Raw genomic sequence first — 27574 nt, 5'->3', positions numbered from 1 at the left:
TATTTTTTAAAGTAAGTTTCTAGCTCTCATGGTTGCAGAGCAAAGCTTGACACCCCAACCCAGGTGTATACTAAAGCCCCAGAAACCAAGAGACAAAAAAAACCCAAAGAATATGTTTTTTTTTTAAAAAAATCTCACACGTTTAAGCCAATCTTTATGATTTTTTTGAGACCTGCCTCATTATTTTGAATACTTGGGACTGGCAATACTGTGATTGATCCATTGATACTCTCATTGCTCATCCTCCCAGACAGTTTTTGCTAGGTTGTGAGGTTTGTTTGTTTTTTAAACAGATAAAAGCTGATCTATAAATTCACTAACTCTCAGTATTATACATTGTAGTGATGCCAACTGCACTTCAAAAGCTTGCATGCATCCTCACAGTTCTAATGTTTAAAATACTATAAATATTAGAGAGGAAAGTGATCTGTTAGATCATTCAGGCCCCCTCTCTGCCAGCATCGGCCTTCAGTAACTTACTGTAACCCACACACCCCCTGGGTGTGGTGCTCTGTCCCCTCTAGTGGCACCAAGACCACTTACAGAGATTAATGAGTCTGTTACAGCCTTAGCTAAGGGCTATATGACTTTTAGCTCATGCAGTAGAGGATCATGTTTTTAGCTCCAGAGTTCCCAGGTTCGATCCCAATGACCGGGGTCTGTCGGCAATACACTAGTACAAATAGCTCTGGGTGTGTGCATAAGAATCCCTGTAAGGAGAAATCATTCTGAATACATACACAAAATCATCGCAACACAGTAATAAACGTGTTTTAATAAACAGTTAATTTGCTTACTAAGTGATACTTTGATAAAGAAGAGATGGTGCTTAACATGCAAAAATAAAGCTGATCTATGGGATGAGAACCATTTATTAAAAGTAGAACTATGACAGGTTAAAAATCTCAGCATTCTCAGGCAACAAACATTTTGTGCTTACTTAAGAACCAGTTATTTATTATAACATATAAAAAGGATACACTCATAATTCTAGCCAACCTTTCGGATATGAAAATTCCCAAATACTTTTATTTCTAGCTATCTGTTACAAATAATCTTGTGTTGCTTTGGTAGAAGGCACTATATATTTTTCAGGCATAATAAGAATCCATACTTGGGGGTAGGTTAAATTGTAATAAAAGACCGCCGGTATGGCTGCAGCTGGCTCGGGTCAGTTGATTCAGGCTTGAGGGGCTCTGACTGTGGTGCTAAAAATGTCAGTGTAGATGTTCAGGCTTGGGCTGAGGCCTGGTTCTGAAACCCTGGAAGGCAGGAGGGTCCCAGAGCCCAGGCTCCATCCCAAGCCGAAACATCTATGCTGCAATTTTTAGCCCCTCAGACCAATTGATGTGAGCCTAAGGTCCGAGACTCAGTGCCTCGGGGTTTTTTATTGCAGTATAGATGTACCCTTTAATAGCTTGTCTGGATATTTGATAAAAAGAAGTTGTAGCTTTTTCCACAATTGAAATGTGGGGTTTCTTAAAGTTAAGCAATTTTAAATATGGAAAAAATTTTGTTATTCAATAAACCACTTGCTTTTTAAAAAACATTACTACTACTTAAAACCTTGGAAAAAATATAAGTATTCAGAGGATAGCTTATATGTGTGCTAAGGATAGACAAATTAATCAACTGTCTGCCCTCTGTGCTGCCCTCTTAATCTAAATGATTCCGTTTCCTTAATATAGAAATGCTGTCAACTGTTTTAAATTATCATCTTGTAAATGTGCATGAAAGTAGGTCACTGAAAATGGGCTTACACACATACAATAACAGAGACACACAGGATTAAAATATAAAAAGCAGGAGATGAAAATACTGACCTGCTTCTTTTGGTGTTTGTTTAGAAGGGCTAAAAATAAAACATAACACCTGGAGCAGTCTGCCAGAGCTGCACAGCAGTCATTGTAGGATGAAAATTTGCTATAAAGGTACAAAAATAAAATATATATAAATTACAGCATTTTATTTCTTCTGCAAAATAAAAAAATATTAATTCTACTTTCGAGTCTCAAAGTAACCTTTTCCAACATACAGAATGAAATACTAGTACTTCTACTACAGATACAGGCAGCCAGTCACATAAGAGAATGACACTGAACTTCGATGAATATATAGTAACAACTATTGTGTATGTGTGACACAAACAATGAACAAAATTCTAGTTATTCCTGTGCCAGTACAATGAGGGACAGGAGAGGGCATGAGGAGCCTTCCTCAACACATGTGCCTAGCCCAGGCACGAATGCCAACACTAATAGTATTCCTTAAGCACTAAGCAGAGGCCTTTAGCCTCAAGACAGCATGGGATGCCAGGTAGAGACAAGAACAGGACCTCATTTCATCTGCATGCGTGCTTGTGCCCAATATAATTCCATCGGTGCTATTCTTTAACCAGCAGGGATGAGGAGTACCCTCCCAACACTCTTCAAGGCATTCTCTTCCTGCATCTGACCCAATGTTTAGCTCCTCAGGCTGCTATATCTCTGTACCCATCACCTTAACGATTCAAAGAGGAGCGAGGGCATACTTTGGCCTACAGTTATCACTGCTATATGGTTAACTGGCTAAGCCTTTACTTCCAGTTAACATTGTACCTGAAAATGTCTGCAGAATCAAGTAGGATTACAAGAGGTTATAATATTTATGGGCCAGACAAGTGAATAATCAAAACAGATTTGAAAACATGAATTCTATACAAAGAACCTAGCTAAATTTTATGTTACAGATTGGGAAAAGATAAACGGTAAGACTAATAATGTTAGAGGAAACAAAGAACAGCATTTAGTTCTATATTCTACGCTACTTATGCAATTTCCAGGTAGCTGGTTAATTTGGTTTTATAGCGGTTTAGTACCATCAGAGCATCCAGATAATAGGAGAGGAATCAGGGTCTGTAATTACCAAATTAAAGAAAATATCTGAAGAATTAAGATACTCTAAACAAGACAAATCTATTTCTGCATCTGTACGAAGGATGGGCAAACTATGGCCCGCGGGCCGCATCTGGCCCTCCAGCCGTTTTAATCCAGCCCTCGAGCTCATGCTGGGGAGCGAGGTCTGGGGTTTGCCCCGCTCCGACGCTTGGGACGGGGGCTGCTCTGCGTGACTCCTGGAAGCAGCGGCATGTCCCCCCCACCGGCTTCTATGCTTAGGGGCAGCCAGGGGGCTCCGCTCCGCACACTGCCCCCACCCCAAGCACTGTCCCTGCAGCTCCCATTGGCCAGGAATTGAGGCCAATAGGAGCTGCAGGGGTGGCGCCTGCGGATGGGGCAGCATGCAGCAGAGCCGCCTGGCAGTGCCTTCGTGTAGGAGCTGGAGGGGGGACATGCCGCTGCTTCTGGGAGCCACTTCAGGTAAGCACTGCCTAAAGCCTGCACCCCTTAGCCGCCACCCCCCTGCCCCAGTCCTGATCCCCCTCACCCTCCGAACCCCTCAATCCCAACCCGGAGAACCCTTCTGCACCCCAAACCCCTCATCCCCAGCCCCACCCCAGAGCGTGCACTCCCAGCCGGAGCCCTCATCCCCCCACACACCTACTCCACTCCCTCTACCCCAGCCCGGAGCCCCCTCTCGCACCGTGAACTCCTCTTTTCTGGCCCCACTCCGGAGCCCACAACCCCAGCCAGAGCCCTCTCCCCATCCCACACCCCAACCCCAATTTCATGAACATTCATTGCCCGCCATACAATTTCTATAGCCAGATGTGGCCTTCGGGCCAAAAAGTTTGCCCACCCCTGATCTATACTGAATCACAGATGTAATCTAGGAAATGCTCCTGTCTTCTCAGCCTTAGCAACTTGCCAGGCTACAAAGAAAACAACCTCTCCCTGGAAGAAGTAAATCTACAGAAAACATACCAAAACCCCAGAACTGACTCATCTTTGGAGACCAGATTACACAGACAGAGAAGAGCAAACTGATACAGAACTAGGGCTGAGAAGTGTTTTGTGGTTTCCCTGCCCAGGAAGCCTATGGAAACCATCCTGCACAAACCATAAAGAACCAAGCTCTGCCTGTTTTAAAGGCTGAAAAGGAAACCAGGGCAGAACTTAGAAGCAGCTGCTCTCTGTGGCATGCTCCCTTTAGGACTTGGTGCCTTTGCCAGCTAGAAAGCAGAGGCTGGATAGTTGTTGGGGATAGGAGTGAGCATTTAAGCCAATGGAAACATTGCTTTTCAGTAAATCTTGCAGTCAACAGCAGCACAGAGGCAAAGGCAAACTTTTAATTCAAAACTAAACCCAGAATTACTCGTACCTACATCCTTTCCACTCCCTGAAAATTCCTCAACACCTTATTATCCAGCTCCTGCAAAATTCTCAAATTACTTACCCACCACATTCAGCATTTGCAATATTGCAATCAACCCTGCCCAGATTTATGCTGGGACACAGAGAACTCTTCAATGCCTTGTCTTCACGGAGGGGCGGGAGGAGCAGGTTTGACCTAAGATACGCAACTTCAGCTACGTGAATGGCACAGCTGAAGTCAGCGTATCTTAGGTCGACTTACTTGGCTGTGACGACGGAGGCAAGTCGACCGCTGCCGCTCCCCTGTTGACTCCGCTTCCACCTCTCGTGAGCTGGAGTTCCGGAGTCGACAGGGAGCGCGCTCGGAGATTGATTTATTGCGTCTAGATGAGATGCGATAGATCGATCACTACCTGCTGATCTTGCGGGTAGTGAAGACCCACCCTGAAGGGTTCTCAATTTGAGGTAAAATCCTACTAAAGACAAGGCATTGGCTTGTGTGAAAACTATACTCTACCTGCTAACTTGTGTCAAAAATACAAACTACACTGTCTTCACTAGAATTTTACCTAGAGTTACCTAACTTGAGTTAAGAGCACATCTTCATTTCCTCGTGAAGATGAGGCCCAAAGGGCTATTCATACATACAACAAGATACTTTCTAGGGATATGTCTACGCTGCAATGTAAGCCCAGAATTAGTGGAACTTGAGTTTGGTCCCTTGGTTTGTTGACCTACGGCTAGAGTGTCTACACTCATTTGTAACCCTAGGTTAGGCATTGTTGAACCCTGGAGCCCAGCATCTACACTGCATTATGCGAGCCCAATTCCAAAGACCCATATTTCACACTTTCTAGTGCCCTCCCAAAATGTGACTGCTCTAGGCCTTTGTTCATGGTGCAATGTGGGAAAACTTGATCGTTCAACAAACTTGTCTGTCTAAAGGACAAAGAAAGTTGGCCATGGGACTGTGGGAAGCTTTTGGCAGACTCCCAGAACACAAGTTCAGTGTGGCTGTGTCTACATTGCAAAGCAACAGCACTTGAATCCCTGGTCCCAGCTTGACTCAAATTTGGAACCTTCATTCCCATGGGGTCCTGGGGCCCTACGTCCAAGTCCTGGGTTAGCATGATTTGTGCGAAGACGGAAGGGGAGTTAGGCTTGAACCTGAGTTCAAACCCTGGACTTATTCTGCAGTGGAGACATACCCTAGAGGTGACCCACTCTGGCGGATTTCCCTAGCAAGTACCACATCTTCTTGGGGAATGGCCATTGAACTCCCTGGGTAACAATGAGATTCTTCTGGGGAAACTAACCAGAAGTCCTTCATCTGCACAAAGAAGGCCGATCTCCGACACCTAATCTCCTAGAGTGTTCTGTGATGGCTGAAGTAATAATGTCCCTGTGTCTCACATATTTTTGTGCATATGCAAATCCAATCCCTGCTGTAAGGTTTGAGCTGTAAACACCAGAAGATAACTTTTGTCCTTTTTAAAAACAAATATTAAAATAAATTACTAACAATAAAAACAATTTCTTTCTCTTTAAAGGACAGGAAATGGCATCTTAAACAATAAAATCTAAATTTGGCCCACAGAGATTAACATGACAGTGGTACAAAATATTTTTTTTAAAAGGGAAAATAAATCCATGTTTGTAAGGCCATGGGTTAAGGTTACGTTTATGTCACGGAGGTCATGGAAGTCATGGAATCCGTAACTTCCAGAGACCTCCATGATACTATTGACTTCAATGGGTGCAGGACCAGAGCTCAAGAGATTGGGGGGGTGATGATCGAAACAGTGTTGCATACATACCTGAATATCCTGACAATATTGGTACATATATCCCTATCATTTATACGCTGCTCCAGCACCACCCAGAGCTCTGAAACTGCACCGCTACTTAGGAGCTGGCATCTTGAAAGAGGTAAGTCAACCAAGTTTCGCAAAGTAGCTGTCACCTGTAGAAAGAATATGTAATTGTCTATTATGAATTCCATGTGCTTCTGAAAATTTAATAAGTTCAGATGTCACCGAAACCATCTTGGGAATTGGTAACAATAAAGCGGTTAGGACTTCTAGAAGCATGTATGGAGTAAGCATCTCTAGTTTTGGATGTGTATGACTTGTATTTAAATTATATAGATTAAAATAAATGTTTAATAAAAGAAGATCAATATTTGTCTTGTGCCGCTCATGCAACTTTCTTCTTTTAAAGACCAGATTATCCTTCATTGTGGGTGCAAGGGGGGCCGGGGGGAGACATGCCACTAACCCCTCCTGCATAATTTAGTAGTGCTGGTTAGTCTCAGAAGGGAGTGCATGCCACACAGTGCTGTACAGCAGTGGTCATTTATTTTTCACACTGGAGGGTTCTCAGGGGCTTTGTACAATGCTTCTCAGAGCTCCCAGCGGAGTGATGAGGCTCAGCACTCCCCCACACTTGAGTTTGTGCCCCACACAAGCATGTTCATATAAAGAACAACAGACCCCTTAATGTTTAACCCCATTTTAAGTCAGATACTTAGCATTATTAGCTTGTGGTATTTTCTGCATTATTTAATAATCAACATTCTTAATGCCATTTTATCATGATTTTTACAATCTCTTGGCCAAATCTTGCTTGCCTAACTCACTGTACATACCAAAATAATTTCATACTCCAATAAAATGCAGTCAATTTGCATGAAATGCAGCAATCACTTAAGGAATACACACCAAGACTACATGACAGGTTATGACAGGAAGTGGGATTTTAGATAGGCAACACACAATTACTTAGACTGTAATTTAGCCTTATTGTATACGTTTTCCTTGGAAGTCCCCCTTATAAAGTAGAGAACTTGTCTACTCTGGCTTAAAAATGAGATAAGTGAGGGTATGTCTTCACTACCCGCTGGATCGGCGGGCAGCGATCGATCCCCGAGTGCTCTCTCGTCGACTCCTGTAATCCAGCGCCGCGAGAGGTGCAGGCAGAGTCGACGGGGGAGCGGCAGCAGTCGACTCACTGCGGTGAAGACACCACGGTAAGTCAATCCAAGTATGTCGACTTCAGCTACGTTATTCATGTAGCTGAAGTTGCGTAACTTAGCTCAATCCCTCCCCCGCCCCCAGTGGAGACCAGGGCTGAGAAAAAAAACAGTCCAAGGAGGTACTGCAACAAATAACATTCCCACTAAAAAAAGGTTTTAAAAATTTGCATGCACACACACTGATACAAATGATTTTAAGCTTGAGCCAAAGATGCCTATTTAATACATATGTAGAATACTTATGGATACTTAACATATTTATTAGACACAGAATTTATGATGATTTGTGGAAATCCACATCTGGATCTTCTGAAGACGTCCTATTTGATCAAGAGCAAATTAATATAGCCCCCCACTCAATACATAATTATATTTTGGTAGCAACTGCATGTAACAGTTTTAGAAGCAAATTAAAATGGTGAAGAGTAAATTTAAAATAAAAAACAATCTGTTTTTAAAGAGTTAACATGTAACAGGCAGGACACAATCTGCATCCAAAAGCACAAAAGCCAAACACAGTCTGGGTCTTCAGTTTATGGAGAAGCCAAAATATTTTCAGGTGAAACAAATCTATTTTGAAGAGCTTAGCTCATAAACTACTACACACAGTTTCTAGTAATGGAAATGGGGTGAACTGGTTATTGCATATTTTAAGGATCTTTGTTGGATTCTCCTCTGAGATAAGAGTATTAAAATACTAGAGTCATACAGGCAACTATGCATAATTGTTAGTTTGAATAGAGATGTCTTGAAAATTTCAAATTCAGGTCATTAATACTAAAGCAAATACAGGAAGAAATCCTCAGATTTTCCTAATTCTCAAATGAGTTTTTAAAGTTGCATATAGGCTAAAAAGACATAAAGACTATCTATTTAACATGGTTTCAGTCAGCAAATCTCTAGACACATAATACCTTCTCATTAAACGGAACTGTCTGTTCAGCAATATGAACTATACACTTTATTTTTCCATAAAGATCAACAGAAAACAGGATAAGCAGTTGTCTGAGCAGCTTCTACCTACTGTATTGTTTTAAACAAACATTTTATTGTCACATCAAATCAAATGGGATTTTATGCTGCTACAAAAGAGAAAATAAAAGCTATAAACCTTCATAAAACACACAACTCTTGCACTCCACAGTGTGTACTCTTCAGTGAATCTTATTGTTTAAAGAAAAAAGAAAAGGAAAAACTTTTAATGTATACATGCTAATGCCATGTATAGAGTCAGTTTTAGAAAAGAACTAACCTCTGGGAAAACACATTTATACAGAATTTAAAAATTCTTAATAAAGCACTACATATATAGTGGTAGTACATAGCAGTATTGGTGAACAGTAATGTAATTGTGTAGAAAAGGTTTCAACTTCAACCTTGTCACAGATTTACTAGTTGAATGTGAGCTTGGGCAAGTCACTTAATGTCTCTACGTCTCAATTTCCCTATCTGTAAAATTAAGTTTAATAATACTTCCTTGCCTCCTTGGGGGACTTAATAATAAAATGAATAATAAATTATATTCATAATTATTATTATAACAAACACCTAATAGATCAAATTTGGATCAAACTTACTATTTGCATACTACCGTAAAGCCAAAATCTGCTCTCATTTACAGTGGGGTATAACAGTTATGTCTCTAAGAGAGTTGCCCTGGATTTACCCCAGTAACATAACAGAGTTTGGCACTGCCTACATATACTCGTAGCAGCCAATTCAAATGGAAAAATTATAAAAAAATGTTATTCCTCTAAAGTTATTATAGTCTTAACATTTATCCTAGATTTTGGAACAATTCTTCCACATTTCTAATGCTATTTTCCCCTCAGTGTTACTAATTCCTGGTTTTAGTTATGACCATAGAAACAATAAGATAATTGCTTTTGTTTCTGCTACTGAATGTGTGAAATTTATTCAAATAGTAGCGAGTTCAATACAAAGAACTGTATTCAGATTTTACACTGTGCTCTGGACATTTTAAGAAATACAAAAGTGCTTATCACATCTCTTGATTTGCTCCTTACAAATGTTTGGAAGTTCATCACTGTTCTTTGCTTTTATTACTCCTGTTCTTTCTCCAGATTGTGAGCAGAGATCGCTAAACATCTTATACAAATTATACATCTTATACAAGTTTCTTGGCCGAATCATCTGCCATTCTGTGGCCTCAGGTAGAGTAAGAATAGATTAGCTGGGTCAGAAGTGTGTCTTAAGTCACAGACCTCTGCTATAACCACTACATAAAGTTCCCGAAGCACAAGTAAATATTATGGTTACAGACATTTTTAAAATTATATTTTGAGCTTCTGTCAAATGACCATTGCATAACAAAGCTAATTTCTTCAAAGACTAAAAACTTGTTTGTATGCTAAAAAGAAAAAAAAAATCCTGTAGCCTATGAAGACTATTTATATAACAACATCATTTGATGACATACTATAACACAGTCAATGCAAGAGAATCTGGCTTCATAAATTCACACATTTAAGTTACCAGCTAACAAAGTGCAGTCACGAACCACACTGATCATTGTGGGTAATTTGATGCATCTCCCTTCTATTGCCTGTAGTTCACTGTGGACTTCACCAGATTCTGTACTTCTGAAAGGATTTCTGACTGTATCTACAACTTCTGTATCTATCATTGAATACTTGGTTTTTCGCTATATCCATTGGTGCAAACACTTAATGTCATTTATTATTCTCTGGATGTGTAGCATAGAAAAACGCTTCTGTATTGTCTATGCCTGAAAACATGGAAATATTATGGACAATATTTCTCTATGATGACTGAGTAATTCATTCTAACTCAGAATCAGAAATCACATATTTTAATGCATCAAGAACAGTGATGTAAGCAAATCATGTAGGGAATGCTAATAGCAGAAAAAATTACATTTCTAAGGGTAAAAAAAAATAAAGTAGCTTTACCATTCCAAAATATTCAGAGGCTTGCTCTACCTCCCGTCTCCCAAAAAAAAAACAAAAAAACAAAAACGAACAAAAAATGCCAGTTGAAGTCACTGGATGGTTCTGGGAACTGGTACATCATTCTTTACATCCTCACCTTTTGCAATTTCTCTCCGAATCTAGGCCATCCTTTCATACCCAAAAATGGTTATCCAAGATCACACATTCTGACTCCCAGCCTCCTACCAAACTGCCTCTTAGGACGGTATAGGAATTAGGGGGAGATGGCTGGAAGATGTCCAGGTAATCTCCGTGCCAGAATTTAGCATTGAGAGGAAAGAAAATGAAGTAAGAGTGGATACAGCCATGGGTAGGAGGAAGGGCAGTGTAGATACAAGTCTAATAGGTTATACTGGTAGTAAAATGACCGTGCCTAATAGGGTACAGAATGTGAGTGAGGCCAAACAGCAAAAATTAAGATGTTTGTACACTAATGCGAGGAGCCTAGGTAACAAAATGGAGGAACTAGAGCTACTGGTGCAGGAAGTGAAACCAGATATTATAGAGATAACAGAAACATGGTGGAATAGTAGTCATGACTGGGCTACAGGTATTGAAGGGTATGTGCTGTTTAGGAAAGACCGAAATAAAGGTAAAGGTGGTGGAGTAGCACTGTATATCAATGATGAGATAGAATGTAAAGAAATAAGAAGCGATTAAATGGATATGACTGAGTCCATCTGGGCAAAAAGTAAATTGGGGAAGAAAACTATTAGAGCCTCCCCTGGGATAGTGCTTGGGGTGTGCTATAGACCGCCGGGATCTGATATGGATAGACCCCTTTTTAATGTTTTTAATAAAGTAAATACTAATGGAAACTGTGTGATCATGGGAGACTTTAACTTCCCAGATATAGACTGGAGGACGAGTGCTAGTAATAATAATAGGGCTCAGATTTTCCTAGATGCGATAGCTGATGGATTCCTTCAGCAAGTAGTTGCTGAACCGACTAGACTGGATGCCATTTTAGATTTGGTTTTGGTGAGTAGTGAGGACCTCATAGAAGAAATGGTTGTAGGGGATAATCTTGGCTCAAGTGATCATGAGCTAATTCAGTTCAAACTGAAAGGAAGGATTAATAAAAATAAATCTGCAGCTAGGGTTTTTGATTTCAAAAGGGCTGACTTTCAAAAATTAAGGAAATTAGTTAGGGAAGTGGATTGGACTGAAGAATTTATGGATCTAAAGGTAGAGGAGGCCTGGGATTATTTTAAATCAAAGCTGCAGAAGCTATCGGAAGCCTGCATCCCAAGTAAGGAGAAAAAAATCATAGGCAGGAGTTGTAGACCAAGCTGGATGAGCAAGCATCTCAGAGAGGTGATTAAGAAAAAGCAGAAAGCATATAAGGAGTTGTCATAAATATAAAGGGAAGGGTAAACCCCTTTAAAATCCCTCCTGGCCAGAGGAAAACTCCTCTCACCTGTAAAGGGTTAAGAAGCTAAAGGTAACCTCGCTGGCACCTGACCAAAATGACCAACGAGGAGACAAGATACTTTCAAAAGCTGGGAGGAGGGAGAGAAACAAAGGGTCTCTGTCGGTCTATATGCTGCTTTTGTTGGGGATAGACCAGGAACGGAGTCTTAGAACTTTTAGTAAGTAATCTAGCTAGGTATGTGTTAGATTATGATTTCTTTAAATGGCTGAGAAAAGAATTGTGCTGAATAGAATAACTATTTCTGTCTGTGTATCTTTTTTGTAACTTAAGGTTTTGCCTAGAGGGATTCTCTATGTTTTGAATCTAATTACCCTGTAAGGTATCTACCATCCTGATTTTACAGAGGGGATTTCTTTACTTCTATTTACTCCTATTTCTATTAAAAGTCTTCTTGTAAGAAAACTGAATGCTTTTTCATTGTTCTCAGATCCAAGGGTTTGGGTCTGTGGTCACCTATGCAAATTGGTGAGGTTTTTTATCCAACATTTCCCAGCAAAGGGGGGGTGCAAGTGTTGAGAGGATTATTCATTGTTCTTAAGATCCAAGGGTCTGGGTCTGTAGTCACCTAGGCAAATTGGTGCGGCTTTTTACCAAACCTTGTCCAGGAAGTGGGGTGCAAGGTTTTGGGAAGTATTTTGGGGGGAAAGACGTTTCCAAACAGCTCTTCCCCAGTAACCAGTATTTGTTTGGTGGTGGTAGCGGCCAATCCAAGGACAAAGGGTGGAATATTTTGTACCTTGGGGAACTTTTTGACCTAAGCTGGTAAAGATAAACTTAGGAAGTTTTCATGCAGGTCCCCACATCTGTACCCTAGCGTTCAGAGTGGGGGAGGAACCTTGACAGGAGTGAAAGAAGGGAGGGATCAGCAAGAAAAGCTACCTTATTGAGGTCAGAACATGTAGGGATAAAGTGAGACAGGCTAAAAGTCAAGTAGAGTTGGACCTTGCAAAGGGAATTAAAACCAATAGTAAAAGGTTCTATAGTCATATAAATAAGAAGAAAACAAAGAAAGAAGAAGTGGGACCGCTAAACACTGAGGATGGAGTGGAGGTCAAGAATAATCTAGGCATGGCCCAATATCTAAACAAATACTTTGCCTCAGTCTTTAATAAGACTAAAGAGGATCTTAGGAATAATGGTAGCATGACAAATGGGAATGAGAATATGGAGGTAGACATCACCATATTTGAGGTAGAAGCGAAACTCAAACAGCTTAATGGGACTAAATCGGGGGGCCCAGATAATCTTCATCCAAGAATATTAAAGGAATTGGCACAAGAAATTGCAAGCCCATTAGCAAGAATTTTTAATGAATCTGTAAACTCAGGGGTTGTACCGTATGACTGGAGAACTGCTAACTTAGTTCCTATTTTTAAGAAAGGGAAAAAAAGTGATCCGGGTAATTATAGGCCTGTTAGTTTGACATCTGTAGTATGCAAGGTCTTGGAAAAAATTTTGAAGGAGAAGGTAGTTAAGGACATTGAAGTCAATGGTAAATGGGACAAAATACAACATGGTTTTACAAAAGGTAGATCGTGCCAAACCAACCCGATCTCTTTCTTTGAGAAAGTAACAGATTTTTTAGACAAAGGAAACGCAGTGGATCTAATTTACCTAGATTTTAGTAAGGCATTTGATACCGTGCCACATGGGGAATTATTAGTTAAATTGGATAAGATGGGGATCAATAGGAAAATTGAAAGGTGGATAAGGAATTGGTTAAAGGGGAGACTACAACGGGTCCTACTGAAAGGTGAACTGTCAGGCTCGAGGGAGGTTACCAGTGGAGTTCCTCAAGGATCAGTTTTGGGACCAATCTTATTTAATCTTTTTATTACTGACCTTGGCACAAAAAGTGGGAGTGTGCTAATAAAGTTTGCGGATGATACAAAGCTGGGAGGTATTATTGCCAATTTAGAGAAGGACAGGGATACCCTACAGGAGGATCTGGATGACCTTGTAAACTGGAGTAATAGTAATAGGATGAAATTTAATGGTGAGAAGTGTAAGGTCATGCATTTAGGGATTAATAACAAGAATTTGAGTTATAAGCTGGGGACGCATCAATTAGAAGTAACAGAGGAGGAAAAGGACCTTGGAGTATTGGTTGATCATAGGATAACTATGAGCCGCCAATGTGATATGGCTGTGAAAAAAGCTAATGCGGTCTTGGGATGCATCAGGAGAGGTATTTCCAGTAAGGATAAGGAGGTTTTAGTACCGTTATACAAGGCACTGGTGAGACCTCACCTGGAATACTGTGTGCAGTTCTGGTCTCCCATGTTTAAGAAGGATGACTCAAACTGGAACAGGTACAGAGAAGGGCTACTAGGATGATCTGAGGAATGGAAAACTTGTCTTATGAAAGGAGACTCAGGGAACTTGGCTTGTTTAGCCTAACTAAAAGAAGGCTGAGGGGAGATATGATTGCTCTCTATAAGTATATCAGAGGGATAAATACCAGAGAGGGAGAGGAATTATTTAAGCTCAGTACCAATGTGGACACAAGAACAGATGGATATAAACTGGCCACTAGGAAATTTAGACTAGAAATTAGACTGGCTGTTTCTGTTGTTAATAAAGGCACTTGAGAAAAAATGTTCCAGCGTCACTGTGCGGTAGATTCATTGTGAAACAGTGGTGCTGGAACATTTTTAATAGTGGGGGTAAGTGAAAGCCAGCCCCCTCCTATTCTCCACGCCCCGCTCCCCAGAGCTGGGGCTGGGAGCAGAACCATGTCTCCAGAAGCAGGGGGATAGAGACAAGGTTAAGGGGTGGAGGCTGGGGCCACAGCTGGGCAGGCAGGAGCTGGGAGCGCAGAGTTAGGTGTTTAATTGCAATGATTCTTACTCACATCTACAGTATTAACTGCATACTGTGTTTGGGGTGGGAAAACCAGGACATATTGGTAGGACCTTTGGAGTATTTTCACCTTCCAAAAGAAGATTAACCAGAGATCATAGGATCAATTTCCTGCCATTACAAGATGAAGACTCTGGTCATTTGTACTTGTTAGTTTCTCTAAAAACCCTGTAAGATAGGAGCCCTTAAATTTCACCAGTAAGTAATATATCTGAATTGACAATATATAGACTATAACATATAATGGGTCCAGAAGTCAGCAGAAGAGCCCCAGGTTTGGGGCGGCAGCCCAGCAGGGTCCTAGGCGTGGGGTTGGCAGGTGTGCGTAATGGGATGGCAGGAGCCAGGACCCCAGGAACGCGAGGCAGCAGCAGAGTTTAATCCTTAACTGAAACCGATAAGCATCAAGCTTATTGGTTAACCAGTTAAACTTTTACATTCTAGATCTAACCCCTGGTGTAGATGCAGCTAAGTCAACAGAAGAAGGTTTTCATTGACCTAGCTACCATGGCTTAGGGAGTTGGAGTTCCTACAGCGACGGACAAAATCTTTCATCACTAAAGTTTGCCTCTACAATATGGCTCACAGTGGAACAGATATATCGTTGTAGCTATACCACTATAGAGCCCGTAGCACAGACCTGGGGTGTCCACACAGGGGTTTCATGCAGTTTAACTAATTCACTTTAAATTCACACCTTTAGATTAATTTTCCTGAGTGTCCCTGTGTAGACAAGCCATTAGTCTAAACCAGCAGTTCTCAAATTGGGGTCCACAGACACCCAGTACTCCAGGGGGTCTGCAAGTCATGTCTGGGGCCACTGGCCCCGCTCATCAACTCCTCCCACTCCCTTCCAGTGCCTCCTGCACATCGCAGAACAGCTGTTCAGCAGCATGCAGGAGACGCTGGGAGGGAGGGCGAGGAATGGGGATGAGATGTGCTCAGGAGAGGGGGTGGAAAGAGGCGGGTAAGAGGAGGGGCAGGGGTGGAGCAGAGACAGGAAAAGGTGGGGCAGGGGTGGGGTTTTGGGGGAAGGGGTGAAGTGGGGGCAGGGCCTGGGGCTGAGCAGGCATTGAGCACCCCTGTGGAAAATTAGAAGCCAGCTTGGGGGTCTGCAAAAATTTTAAATCAAAATGGGGGTTCTTGGGTTGCTAAAGTTTGAGAACCACTGGTCTAAACTATTTAATTCAGGGTTAAATTTAGTAGCCACACTGATTTTTTTAAATTAAAATTGCCAAGCTGTTCACTGTTCAGATACAGACTATGTGCATTAGTCCATAAATCTATACTATCTATCCATGTGTATGGTTCCACTGAAATATATAGCTTTTATTGTTACATATTACTGATCATACCATACATATTTTTGACTATGTCGTCAGTCTTGTCATACACTTGCAGCAAGTGTGAAAGCAACTGTTCGTTAAATATGTAGAAAATAGTCTACAACTTAATATAATAAGTTGTTCATAAGTGTATCATTTCACTTAACAATAGGGACTCTGACAACGTATGTTTCCAGAGCTAATACAGTTTACCCTTTTCTGAACAAAATGTTATTTCCTAGAAAGAAATACAAGCAGCCAAAACATGGACAACTCCTCAACAACAATGTATGCACGGTGAAAGGGAGGGAAATAATTATGCAAAAAACAGATCAAGCTATGAACACATATTTTATCTGCTATATCTACTAGACTGAGGTTGGAGTACTCTTATCCCTCTACAGCAAAGAGCCTGTTGTGATGGTCATCGATAGCCATTGGAACATGATAGATCCCTGCCTTCCCAACACACCATTTGTCAGTTGATGGATCGGATATTATAAGTATCTTTTGTCTCCTTAAAACACATTGCTTCTTTAGAGTATACAAACATTAACCTGCCAAGCAAAGTTGTGGTATTATATTCTCCTCCTCCCCTTTTTTTTTTTTTTTTTTTTTTTTTTAAATGCACTGTTTTGTGATAATAGCTTCTTCTACTCTCCTGGGCCATTATGGGGCTGATTTGTATTACCTGTCTGTAAGCAACATGGGGCAGGGATCATTGTCTTCCTCTAGTTTTGGTATTACATCCAGCACACTAAGAGCACTCAAAGAGCAATTATAAAAACGTTTTTTAAAAAATACTCCACAAACCTAAATTCTGGCCATGAACAACTTCATGACAATGCCATTTTTCAATAAAGTCTACAAATACTTAGGGCCAACTTTCTCTTATGTAAACAGGCACAACTTAGCTGCTTTAATTTAATTTGGTCATTGGAGTTTGTATTTATATCTTTGAAATAAAAATAGATGCTAACCTGTACTAATAGGTGGCCCAAGTTGGAGAAACGTGTGTCATTTTCTTTAATATTATTAATCTGCTTCATGAACTGAACCAGTATTTCAACAGCTCCTTTGTTAACCAGTTCATTAAGGAGTACTGCATTTCCAGAAATGAATTTTATTGCTCCCAAGCAATACAGAAAAGCCTCACTGTTTGTTTGTAGATCCTCAAATCTCAGGATCTCCAACAAAGAATCTAAAAAAGAATATTAGTGTTTAGAAAGACTGACATTTATATTTGAACTACTTTAGTTTTAAAAAGATTAACTGCAAAAGAAAATTGGGGTTTACAGTGTTTATCATACTTTTCTCATCAATGGATTGGACAAACCAAGTATTTGGATAGAAACCAGGGGTAATTATTGAAGTATAAGACGTGTATACAAGCTTTGTAGGCACCGTGGTCATCATTAAAATCCTTGGTCAAGGTCTGAAAAACAATTATTGGTTTTATGTGCCTCAATTCTTGAATGCTCAACTTGAGACACCTTTAAAAAGGCCTGATTTTCAGAGAGCACATGTTCAGAACTTTCTGAAAATCAGGCCTCTTTAAGATGGCCACCCAAAAACTGAGGCACCGAAAAATCAATGACATTTTACTGCAGTGCTCCCTGTATACCAGCATTATCAGTAATGTCAGCATAGGCCTAAGCTTAAATGTGCTAGCTAACTGCTGGTCCAGACAATAGGAGGAGTAAATGTGCCCAAAATATCATTTTCATCTGGCATTATTTCCTCCCTATCGCCCAAACAAAACTAAGTAATCAGAATTTTGAAGATATTTCTTACTTGATAATTAAACAAATGTGAGGTTAGTTTTTGAACCTTTAATCTCTAGATAACTGGATCAGTTAAAAAGAAACTAACTAATTTCTGTTTCCAGTCATTTTCAGCATTTTCGTGGACTGAAAAAAAGTCAGCTGTTTGTTTTAATAATTCCTGTTGATGTTCTGTATCCCAGTAAAACATTTAATAAACAAATAAATCACTGAAACAATAGGGAAAAAAACTTTCCAAAGCATTCTTATGTCTTATGTCACCCATTCCTCCATCCACAAATCAATCCCAAATTATAAACCCTTTCCAGCAAAAAAAAAAAACCAAAAAACAAAAAAACAACCACCCCACAAAACCCACATTTTTTAACTAAGTAATGAAGAAAGCCATGGGAAGATGGGACCAAAAGCTAAACAATGATGCTTACACACAGATATGCTTTATCTGTCTATTCTTACTGAATTAAGTTTTAAGTATTTTAGGAGTTCATTGTATTAAAAATGCAAATGCTTATGTACTATTGAAGGACTGTATGTATTTCCATGAGGAAGGGGGATCACAGCCCTCCAGGAACTAAGAAGAGTGAAAGGTGGGAAAGAGAAGAGGGGGAAGGAAAATTCACTCACAGTATAACACTTCCAAAGAGCTACCATCACCACATATACTGATTCAAACTGGATTTTCCAGGGAACAACAGACAAGGAAAGGATTTTTGGTTCAATAGCCTCACTGACTCAGGGCCTTCTTTCTAATTCTGCAATCTGGCAGAACCTCTGGTCTGGCAGGGCCCAATCCTAAGGAAAGCATTGGAAGGTCTTTGGCCCACTGATGCCCCATCAGACTTGGGTTCTTGGGAGGCTGTGATGAACTTGTACCCATAGGAAAAAAACACCTTGTGCAGGCTTTTAAGGACCATCACCAAACAGAGCCCTTTTTGGAGTGAGGGGGTGATCTCTGGTATGCTTATTGTTTTAATATGTTTTCTCTGTAATGCTTGTAATTAAAGTGCTTGCTTAGAAAGAACTGGGTGATAACTTATAAAACTGTTGGCAAGGAGAGAAGTGAAGCAGGCCTGCTTCGGCAGACAGTCTTTGCTGGGGACACCATAGTACAGTCAGGGAACTGTTCAGCCTGGAAATAACCCAGTCAGAAAGGGAGGAGACACGGCTGGGGAGCCTGGAAACCAAGCCCCGATCTAAACTGGGGGTGGAATGAGGGAGGGGGAAAATCAGTCTAAGTTACGCAACTTCAGCTATGTGAATAATGTAGCTGAAGTCAACGTACTTGGATCGATTTACTGTGGTGTCTTCACCGCGGTGAGTCGACTGCTGCCGCTCCCTCGTCAACTCTGCCTGAGTCTCTCGCGGTGCTGGAGTACAGGAGTCAACAGGAGAGCGCTCAGGTCGATCGCATCTAGAGTAGACATGATAAATCGATCCCTGCTGGATCGATTGCTCCCTGCCGATCCGGGGGTTAGTGAAGACATACCCCTAGAGTGCATGTCCTTGCTGGATGACGGGGGGAATATAGGTGCAACTGCCCTGTACTGAGATACCTTGTGTCTGAACTCTACTGAGTTCCTTGTGGAGTTTTCCTTCCCCGGACCCATCTCCCATAGGTCTTACAACTGGAAGGGATGATCTGGCCAATCCTGCAAACACACACGCTTAACTTTAAGGAGGTGAACAGTCCCATTTACTTCAATGGGAATACTCATTCGTTAAGTTAAGCATGTTTCTGAAGTGTTTGCAGTGCCTAAGTTAAGAAGATACGTAAAAGTTTTACTGAAAACAACAAATTTAAAACAGGATTGCACATCACTCCCATGCTTTTCCATAATGTTCACATTTTTAGAGTGGGGAATACAGTTACAGCAAATGTCAGCTGTCATAAATTTTCCAAAACATTTGAAGGACAAGCATTTTTACTACTGTATTTCAACATTTATTTTAGTATATATAAAAATGAATACATACCCAATAGACCATCATTTTGAATGAGCGAATCATTTTTCTCATTTCTACTAATTTTAAACACAAGCTTGCAGACATTGAGCAGATTCTTTCCACTTACTTTGAGCTGCAGAGAGACAGAAAGAAGAGAAACAAAAATCACATGTATATTTTGGGGTAAAAGAAAACATTATAATATTTTAGAAGTTAAGTACACCAGAGTAATCTAGTCAGTATGTGGACTTTCTAAAGTTCCTATAGAAGGCATTGACAACTAATCAGACTGGGCCTGATCTGGGACCAAAGTGAATGGGGGTTTACCACTGACTTCCATAGGACAGAATGAGGTTCAGCATTCAAAGGTTCTAACACCTCAATATTTAAAACAATTTAAGAAAATTTAAACTAGACTACTCTTTAAAAAAAATACAACACATGCTACTTGGGATCAGTTTTTAAAAGATTTTTATCTGACGAATTTGCAGGGTTTTTTGTTTTAATTATTCCTATAGCACAGAAAAATAATCCCCGTCTCTCTTTGTTTGAGCAGGATCCACCGTTTATGCAAAATACAGTGGCTACACAAGAATATGAGATCTGTATATTAAACTCTATGCTAGAAAATAAAATATGATATGAAACAATGTATTTCACCATGAAAGATGCCCTCAAACTTCAGGGACTATCTTAACCAGTTAAGTTCAAGAGGAGAGAGACTTGACAGGAGAAGATGATCAAAGGAAAGAATGTAGGACTGTAAAAGGGGAACTGAAAGTTGTAAAGATACAATGACAACCTTTCCATGATTTTTTATGTTCTAATGGAATTGCATTCCCTCTTCTTTTCAAAAACGGAAAAAGATTTCATGGTAAAGTGTCTTTGTGGCCCTTGGCATCCCTGTATTCACACCCTACACACAACTGCAATGATGTTTGTACAAATGCCTTGCAATGTATCCTTTGAAAACAAATACAATGGTCAATATCATTGCAAAATATAAATGTAATAATGCTTATGTGAAATTATGGATACTCATTAATATCATGCTTTAAAGTCTGTGACTAAAAGATATTTAAACCAGGCATATCATGGGGAGTTGATAAACAGGTTTTCTCCAGACAAAGGAAAGAGGTGGACACCTCAAACCAGGTGCGGCCCATATTTAATGGGCTATTCATTTGTATCAGAGACTATAGCAGGAAGAAATAATTTGCATAGTAGCAAACCACCAGCAAGGAAGGAACTAGCATGGAGTCTTATCTTCCAGATTTCAAAGCTCCTTTACACAGCATGAAGTAATGAAATTTATCTGGGCGTACCTGTCAGAAAAATACATTTCAAAGGGTCACTGAACTATAAGGAGAGGGGCCGGAGCGAACCCCTAAGTTATTCTTCACTTTAAGGATACAAAGTAACTGAGCAATTTGATCTCTGTGATGAGTCCAGGCCAGACCAACCAGTTAAAAGATGGACAGAAGACTGTGGGTGAGAGAAACCATCTTGAATAAAGACTGTATTTTGCTAGATTAAGTTTTAGACTTTTTAATGCGTGTTTTCACTTTTATTTAAGTGTAACTTAAGAACAGTCATACTGGGTCAGACCAATGGTCCATCTAGCCCAGGATTCTGGTATTCTGACAGCGGCCAATGCCAGGTGCTTCAGAGGGAATAAACGGAACAGATAATCATCACGTGATCCATCCCGTTGTCTATTACCAATTTCTTTCAAACAGAGGCTAGGGACATCACAGAGCATGGTTTTGCATCCTTGCTCATCGTGACAGTAACCATCTCTATCTTAATTTCTCTTACTTGGTATCACTTCATTTATGCTTCTTTGTTAATAAACTTGTTTTGCTTTCATTATAAATCATCAGCAACTGGGTAATTTCAGTAAAGTGTTTGCTTCTAGTAAGCTGACAGGTTGAAATGTTATACTTCCTGTACTGACAGTGAACCTAATACTTTTTTTGTGAGGGTCCAAAATAGATCCTCCAAAGGAAATCCCACTTGCAGACCCCTTGTACAGGAAAACACTAAGAGGGTGTTTCACATATTATTCCACCGAATAACTGAAGAATAACTGCCCTAAATTGAAAGAAGCTAAGCCCACAGCCTGTCCAGCCCAGGTTAATACAGCTGTTCTTAACACAGGATCCCAAGAAAAACCTGCAAGTCTCCTGATTAATTTTGAGGGGTCTGACCCATTGGAGATGGACATAGAATTTGTTGAAGCAGCCAAGGTAAATGGCAAAGAATGCACTTGGTGGGTAGACACTGGTGCAGAGATTTCTTTGGTCACAAAAACCACAGTTGAACCGGCAGACATGCTCCCCGCAGAGTATGCAGAACTCCTAGCACTGGGGCAATACAAATTCATTGCACCTTTAGCTAAAGTACCCATGGAGTGGAAAGATCTGGAGAGAACTCTGAGAGTAGTTGTGTTGGATAATACTCCAATGGGAAATGACATTTTGTCTATGTCTAAAGCGATTAATATAGTAACTCGCAGCAAAAAGGAATATTGTTCTGTGATCTCAATACAGGATTATGCAGAAAAAGCAGCAGCAGAGCAGGGAAGGGATGGCCCCAGCCCTGGTCCCAGCTCAGTAAGAGAAAGCAATGTGCAAAGCAGAGGAAAGCAGCAAGCATAGGGTATGTCTACACTACGGAATAAGGTCGAATTTATAGAAGTCGTTTTTTTAGAAATCGGTTTTATATATTCGAGTGTGTGTGTCCCCACAGAAAATGCTCTAAGTGCATTAAGTGCATTAACTCGGCGGAGTGCTTCCACAGTACCGAGGCTAGAGTCGACTTCCGGAGCATTGCACTGTGGATAGCTATCCCACAGTTCCCGCAGTCTCCGCTGCCCATTGGAATTCTGGGTTGAGATCCCAATGCCTGATGGGGCTAAAACATTGTCGCGGGTGGTTCTGGGAACATATCGTCAGGTCCCCATTCCCTCCCTCCCTCCGTGAAAGCAAGGGCAGACAATCGTTTCGCGCCTTTTTTCCTGAGTTACCTGTGCAGACGCCATACCATGGCAAGCATGGAGCCTGCTCAGGTAACCGTCACCCTATGTCTCCTGGGTGCTGGCAGACGCGGTAAGGCAATGCTACACAGTAGCAGCAACCCCTCGCCTTGTGGCAGCAGACGGTACAGTACGACTGGTAGCCGTCGTCGTCATGTCCGAGGTGCTCCTGGCCACGTCGGCTGGGAGCGCCTGGACAGACATGGGCGCAGGGACTAAATTTGGAGTGACTTGACCAGGTCGTTCTCTTTAGTCCTGCAGTCAGTCCTATTGAACCGTCTTATGGTGAGCAGGCAGGCGATACGGATTGCTAGCAGTCGTACTGTACCATCTTCTGCCGGGCAGGCAAGAGATGAGGATGGCTAGCAGTCGTACTGTACCATCTTCTGCCGAGCAGCCATGAGATGTGGATGGCATGCAGTCCTTCTGCACCGTCTGCTGCCAGCCAAAGATGTAAAAGATAGATGGAGTGGATCAAAACAAGAAATAGACCAGATTTGTTTTGTACTCATTTGCCTCCTCCCCTGTCTAGGGGACTCATTCCTCTAGGTCACACTGCAGTCACTCACAGAGAAGGTGCAGCGAGATAAATCTAGCCATGTATCAATCAGAGGCCAGGCTAACCTCCTCGTTCCAATAAGAACAATAACTTAGGTGCACCATTTCTTATTGGAACCCTCCGTGAAGTCCTGCCTGAAATACTTCTTGATGTAAAGACACCCCCTTTGTTGATTTTAGCTCCCTGAAGCCAACCCTGTAAGCCATGTCGTCAGTCGCCCCTCCTTCCGTCAGAGCAAAGGCAGACAATCGTTCCGCGCCTTTTTTCTGTGCGGACGCCATACCAAGGCAAGCATGGAGGCCACTCAGCTCACTTTGGCAATTAGGAGCACATTAAACACCACACGCATTATCCAGCAGTATATGCAGCACCAGAACCGGGCAAAGCGATACCGGGCGAGGAGGCGACGTCAGCGCGGTCACGTGAGTGATCAGGACATGGACACAGATTTCTCTGAAAGCATGGGCCCTGACAATGCATGCATCATGGTGCTAATGGGGCAGGTTCATGCTGTGGAACGCCGATTCTGGGCTCGGGAAACAAGCACAGACTGGTGGGACCGCATAGTGTTGCGGGTCTGGGACGATTCCCAGGGGCTGCAAAACTTTCGCATGCATAAGGGCACTTTCATGGAACTTTGTGACTTGCTTTCCCCTGCCCGGAGGCGCATGAATACCAAGATGAGAGCAGCCCTCACAGTTGAGAAGTGAGTGGCGATAGCCCTGTGGAAGCTTGCAACGCCAGACAGCTACCGGTCAGTTGGGAATCAATTTGGAGTGGGCAAATCTACTGTTGGGTCTGCTGTGATGCAAGTAGCCCACGCAATCAAAGATCTACTGATATCAAGGGTAGTGACCCTGGGAAATGTGCAGGTTATAGTGGATGGCTTTGCTGCAATGGGATTCCCTAACTGTGGTGGGGCCATAGACAGAACCCATATCCCTATCTTGGCACCGGAGCACCAAGCCGCCGAGTACATAAACCGCAAGGGGTACTTTTCGATAGTGCTGCAAGCTCTGGTGGATCACAAGGGACGTTTCACCAACATCGACATGGGATGGCCGGGAAAGGTACATGACGCTCGCATCTTCAGGAACTCTGGTCTGTTTCAAAAGCTGCAGGAAGGGACTTTATTCCCAGACCAGAAAATAACTGTTGGGGATGTTGAAATGCCTATATGTATCCTTGGGGACCCAGCCTACCCCTTAATGCCATGGCTCATGAAGCCGTACACAGGCAGCCTGGACAGCAGTCAGGAGCTGTTCAACTACAGGCTGAGCAAGTGCAGAATGGTGGTAGAATGTGCATCTGGATGTTTAAAGGCGCGCTGGCGCAGTTTACTGACTCGCTTAGACCTCAGCGAAACCAATATTCCCACTGTTATTACTGCTTGCTGTGTGCTCCACAATATCTGTGAGAGTAAGGGGGAGACGTTTATGGCGGGGTGGGAGGTTGAGGCAAATCGTCTGGCTGCTGGTTACGCGCAGCCAGACACCAGGGCGGTTAGAAGAGCACAGGAGGACGTGATACGCATCAGAGAAGCTTTGAAAACCAGTTTCATGACTGGCCAGGCTACGGTGTGAAAGTTCTGTTTGTTTCTCCTTGATGAAACCCCCCGCCCCTTGGTTCACTCTACTTCCCTGTAAGCTAACCACCCTCCCCTCCTCCCTTCAATCACCGCTTGCAGAGGCAATAAAGTCATTGTTGCTTCACATTCATGCATTCTTTATTCATTCATCACACAAATAGGGGGATGACTACCAAGGTAGCCCAGGAGGGGTGGTGGAGGAGGGAAGGAAAATGCCACACAGCACTTTAAGCACAGCACTTTAAAAGTTTACAACTTTAAAATTTATTGAATGACAGCCTTCTTTTTTTTGGGCAATCCTCTGTGGTGGAGTGGCTGGTTGGCCGGAGGCCCCCCCACCGCATTCTTGGGCGTCTGGGTGTGGAGGCTATGGAACTTGGGGAGGAGGGCGGTTGGTTACAGAGGGGCTGCAGTGGCAGTCTGTGCTCCAGCTGCCTTTGCTGCAGCTCAACCATACACTGGAGCATACTGGTTTGGTCCTCCAGCAGCCTCAGCATTGAATCCTGCCTCCTCTCATCATGCTGCCGCCACATTTGAGCTTCAGCCCTGTCTTCAGCCCGCCACTTATTCTCTTCAGCCCTCCACCTCTCCTCCCGGTCATTTTGTGCTTTCCTGCACTCTGACATTATTTGCCTCCACGCATTCGTCTGTGCTCTGTCAGTGTGGGAGGACAGCATGAGCTCGGAGAACATTTCATCGCGAGTGCGTTTTTTTTTCTTTCTAAACTTCACTAGCCTCTGGGAAGGAGAAGATCCTGTGATCATTGAAACACATGCAGCTGGTGGAGAAAAAAAAAGGGACAGCGGTATTTAAAAAGACACATTTTATAAAACAGTGGCTACACTCTTTCAGGGTAAACCTTGCTGTTAACATTACATACATAGCACATGTGTTTTCGTTACAAGGTCGCATTTTGCCTCCCCCCACTGCGTGGCTACCTTCTCAACCTTCCCCCCTCCCTGTGGCTAACAGCGGGGAACATTTCTGTTTAGCCACAGGCAAACAGCCCAGCAGGAATGGGCTCCTCTGAGTGTCCCCTGAAGAAAAGCACTCTATTTCAACCAGGTGACCATGAATTATATCTCACTCTCCTGAGGATAACACAGAGAGAGAAAAAACGGATGTTGTTTGAATGCCAGCAAACATACACTGCAATGCTTTGTTCTACAGTGATTCCCGAGTACGTGTTACTGGCCTGGAGTGGTAAAGTGTCCTACCATGAAGGACGCAATAAGGCTGCCCTCCCCAGAAACCTTTTGCAAAGGCTTTGGGAGTACATCTAGGAGAACCGTGAATGCCAGGGCAAAGTAATCCTTTCACATGCTTGCTTTTAAACCATATATAGTATTTTAAAAGGTACACTCACCAGAGGTCCCTTCTCCGCCTGCTGGGTCCAGGAGGCAGCCTTGGGTGGGTTCGGGGGGTACTGGCTCCAGGTCCAGGGTGAGAAACAGTTCCTGGCTGTCGGGAAAACCGGTTTCTCTGCTTGCTTGCTGTGAGCTATCTACAACCTCCTCCTCCTCCTCCTCATCATCTTCGTCCCCAAAACCTGCTTCCATATTGCCTCCATCTCCAGTGGTGGCTGAACCCCCTAAAATGGCATGCAGCTCATCATAGAAGCGGCATGTTTGGGGCTCTGACCCGGAGCGGCCGTTCGCCTCTCTGGTTTTCTGGTAGGCTTGCCTCAGCTCCTTCAGTTTCACGCGGCACTGCTTCGGGTCCCTGTTATGGCCTCTGTCCTTCATGCCCTGGGAGATTTTCACAAAGGTTTTGGCATTTCGAAAACTGGAACGGAGTTCTGATAGCACGGATTCCTCTCCCCAAACAGCGATCAGATCCCGTACCTCCCGTTCGGTCCATGCTGGAGCTCTTTTGCGATTCTGGGACTCCATCATGGTCACCTCTGCTGATGAGCTCTGCATGGTCACCTGCAGCTTGCCACGCTGGCCAAACAGGAAATGAGATTCAAAAGTTCGCGGTTCTTTTCCTGTCTACCTGGCCAGTGCATCTGAGTTGAGAGTGCTGTCCAGAGTGGTCACAATGGAGCACTCTGGGATAGCTCCCGGAGGCCAATACCATCGAATTGTGTCCACAGTACCCCAAATTCGAGCCGGCAAGGCCGATTTAAGCGCTAATCCACTTGTCAGGGGTGGAGTAAGGAAATCGATTTTAAGAGCCCTTTAAGTCGAAAAAGGGCTTCATCGTGTGGACGGGTGCAGGTTTACATTGATTTAATGTTGCTAAATTCGACCTAAAGTCCTAGTGTAGACCAGGGCATAGAGAACCGGGGGAGGGGGGGGGAGGCTGTTCAGGTTGTCAGCCACCAGGGTTTTGTGGGCAAGCAGAAAGCAGACCCCATACTAGAAAGCATCTGTGGATAGATACTCGAGGGGAACCCAGTGATGGGAAATGGGGAAAGATTTTTTTTGAAGAGGAAGAGTAACTGTACAGGAAATTCCCATGGGGAAAGATAAAAGCCCTGGGAAACCTTACAAGCAACTGGTTGTGCCTGCCCAGCATCATGGGGAGTTATAGTTGCTAGTGTATGAATGTCCTTTTGCTGGTCACTTGGGGGGCAAAAGAAGGTTAAATAAGAATTTAGGGATACAGAATGATGTAGGAGACTATATCAGATCTTGTGACTTATGTTGAAAGAAACCTACAAGACCCCCAAAAGTCCCTCTACAACCACTTGCTAGTGATTCAAGAGGCACTTTATAGGGTAGCAATGTACACTGTGGGGGCTATGCCATTCCCTACCCAAAGGGGAAAAAAATATGTCTT

At 42.4% G+C, this 27574-nt stretch overlaps 2 protein-coding genes across 3 annotated transcripts in view; both read right to left on the bottom strand.

The window, feature by feature from the left end:
• ARMC2 (armadillo repeat containing 2) overlaps positions 1-27574 on the bottom strand; it is a 135424-nt gene that overhangs the window by 42108 nt on the left and 65742 nt on the right. For both annotated transcript variants that reach the window (XM_084623454.1, XM_084623455.1), the window contains exons 10-13: positions 19637-19739; positions 16859-17079; positions 6068-6213; positions 1824-1923 (exon numbers count right to left, since the gene is read on the bottom strand). In XM_084623454.1, the coding sequence (XP_084479580.1) occupies positions 1824-1923; positions 6068-6213; positions 16859-17079; positions 19637-19739 (570 nt within the window). The remainder of the gene's footprint in view (positions 1-1823; positions 1924-6067; positions 6214-16858; positions 17080-19636; positions 19740-27574) is intronic.
• On the bottom strand, positions 24999-26552 carry LOC311518041 (uncharacterized protein). Its single transcript, XM_084623456.1, has 2 exons — positions 26157-26552; positions 24999-25568 (listed from the first exon to the last, which is right to left on the bottom strand). The coding sequence occupies exons 1-2, from the start codon at positions 26533-26535 to the stop codon at positions 25048-25050; spliced, it is 900 nt and encodes a 299-aa protein (XP_084479582.1). The 5' UTR covers positions 26536-26552; the 3' UTR covers positions 24999-25047.

This window comes from Lepidochelys olivacea (assembly GCF_965140295.1).
Source record: "Lepidochelys olivacea isolate rLepOli2 genome assembly, chromosome: 3".
Taxonomy (NCBI): Eukaryota; Metazoa; Chordata; order Testudines; family Cheloniidae; genus Lepidochelys; species Lepidochelys olivacea.
The sequence above is the reverse complement of the archived record's forward strand: the minus strand, read 5'-3'. Positions and strand labels throughout refer to the sequence as shown.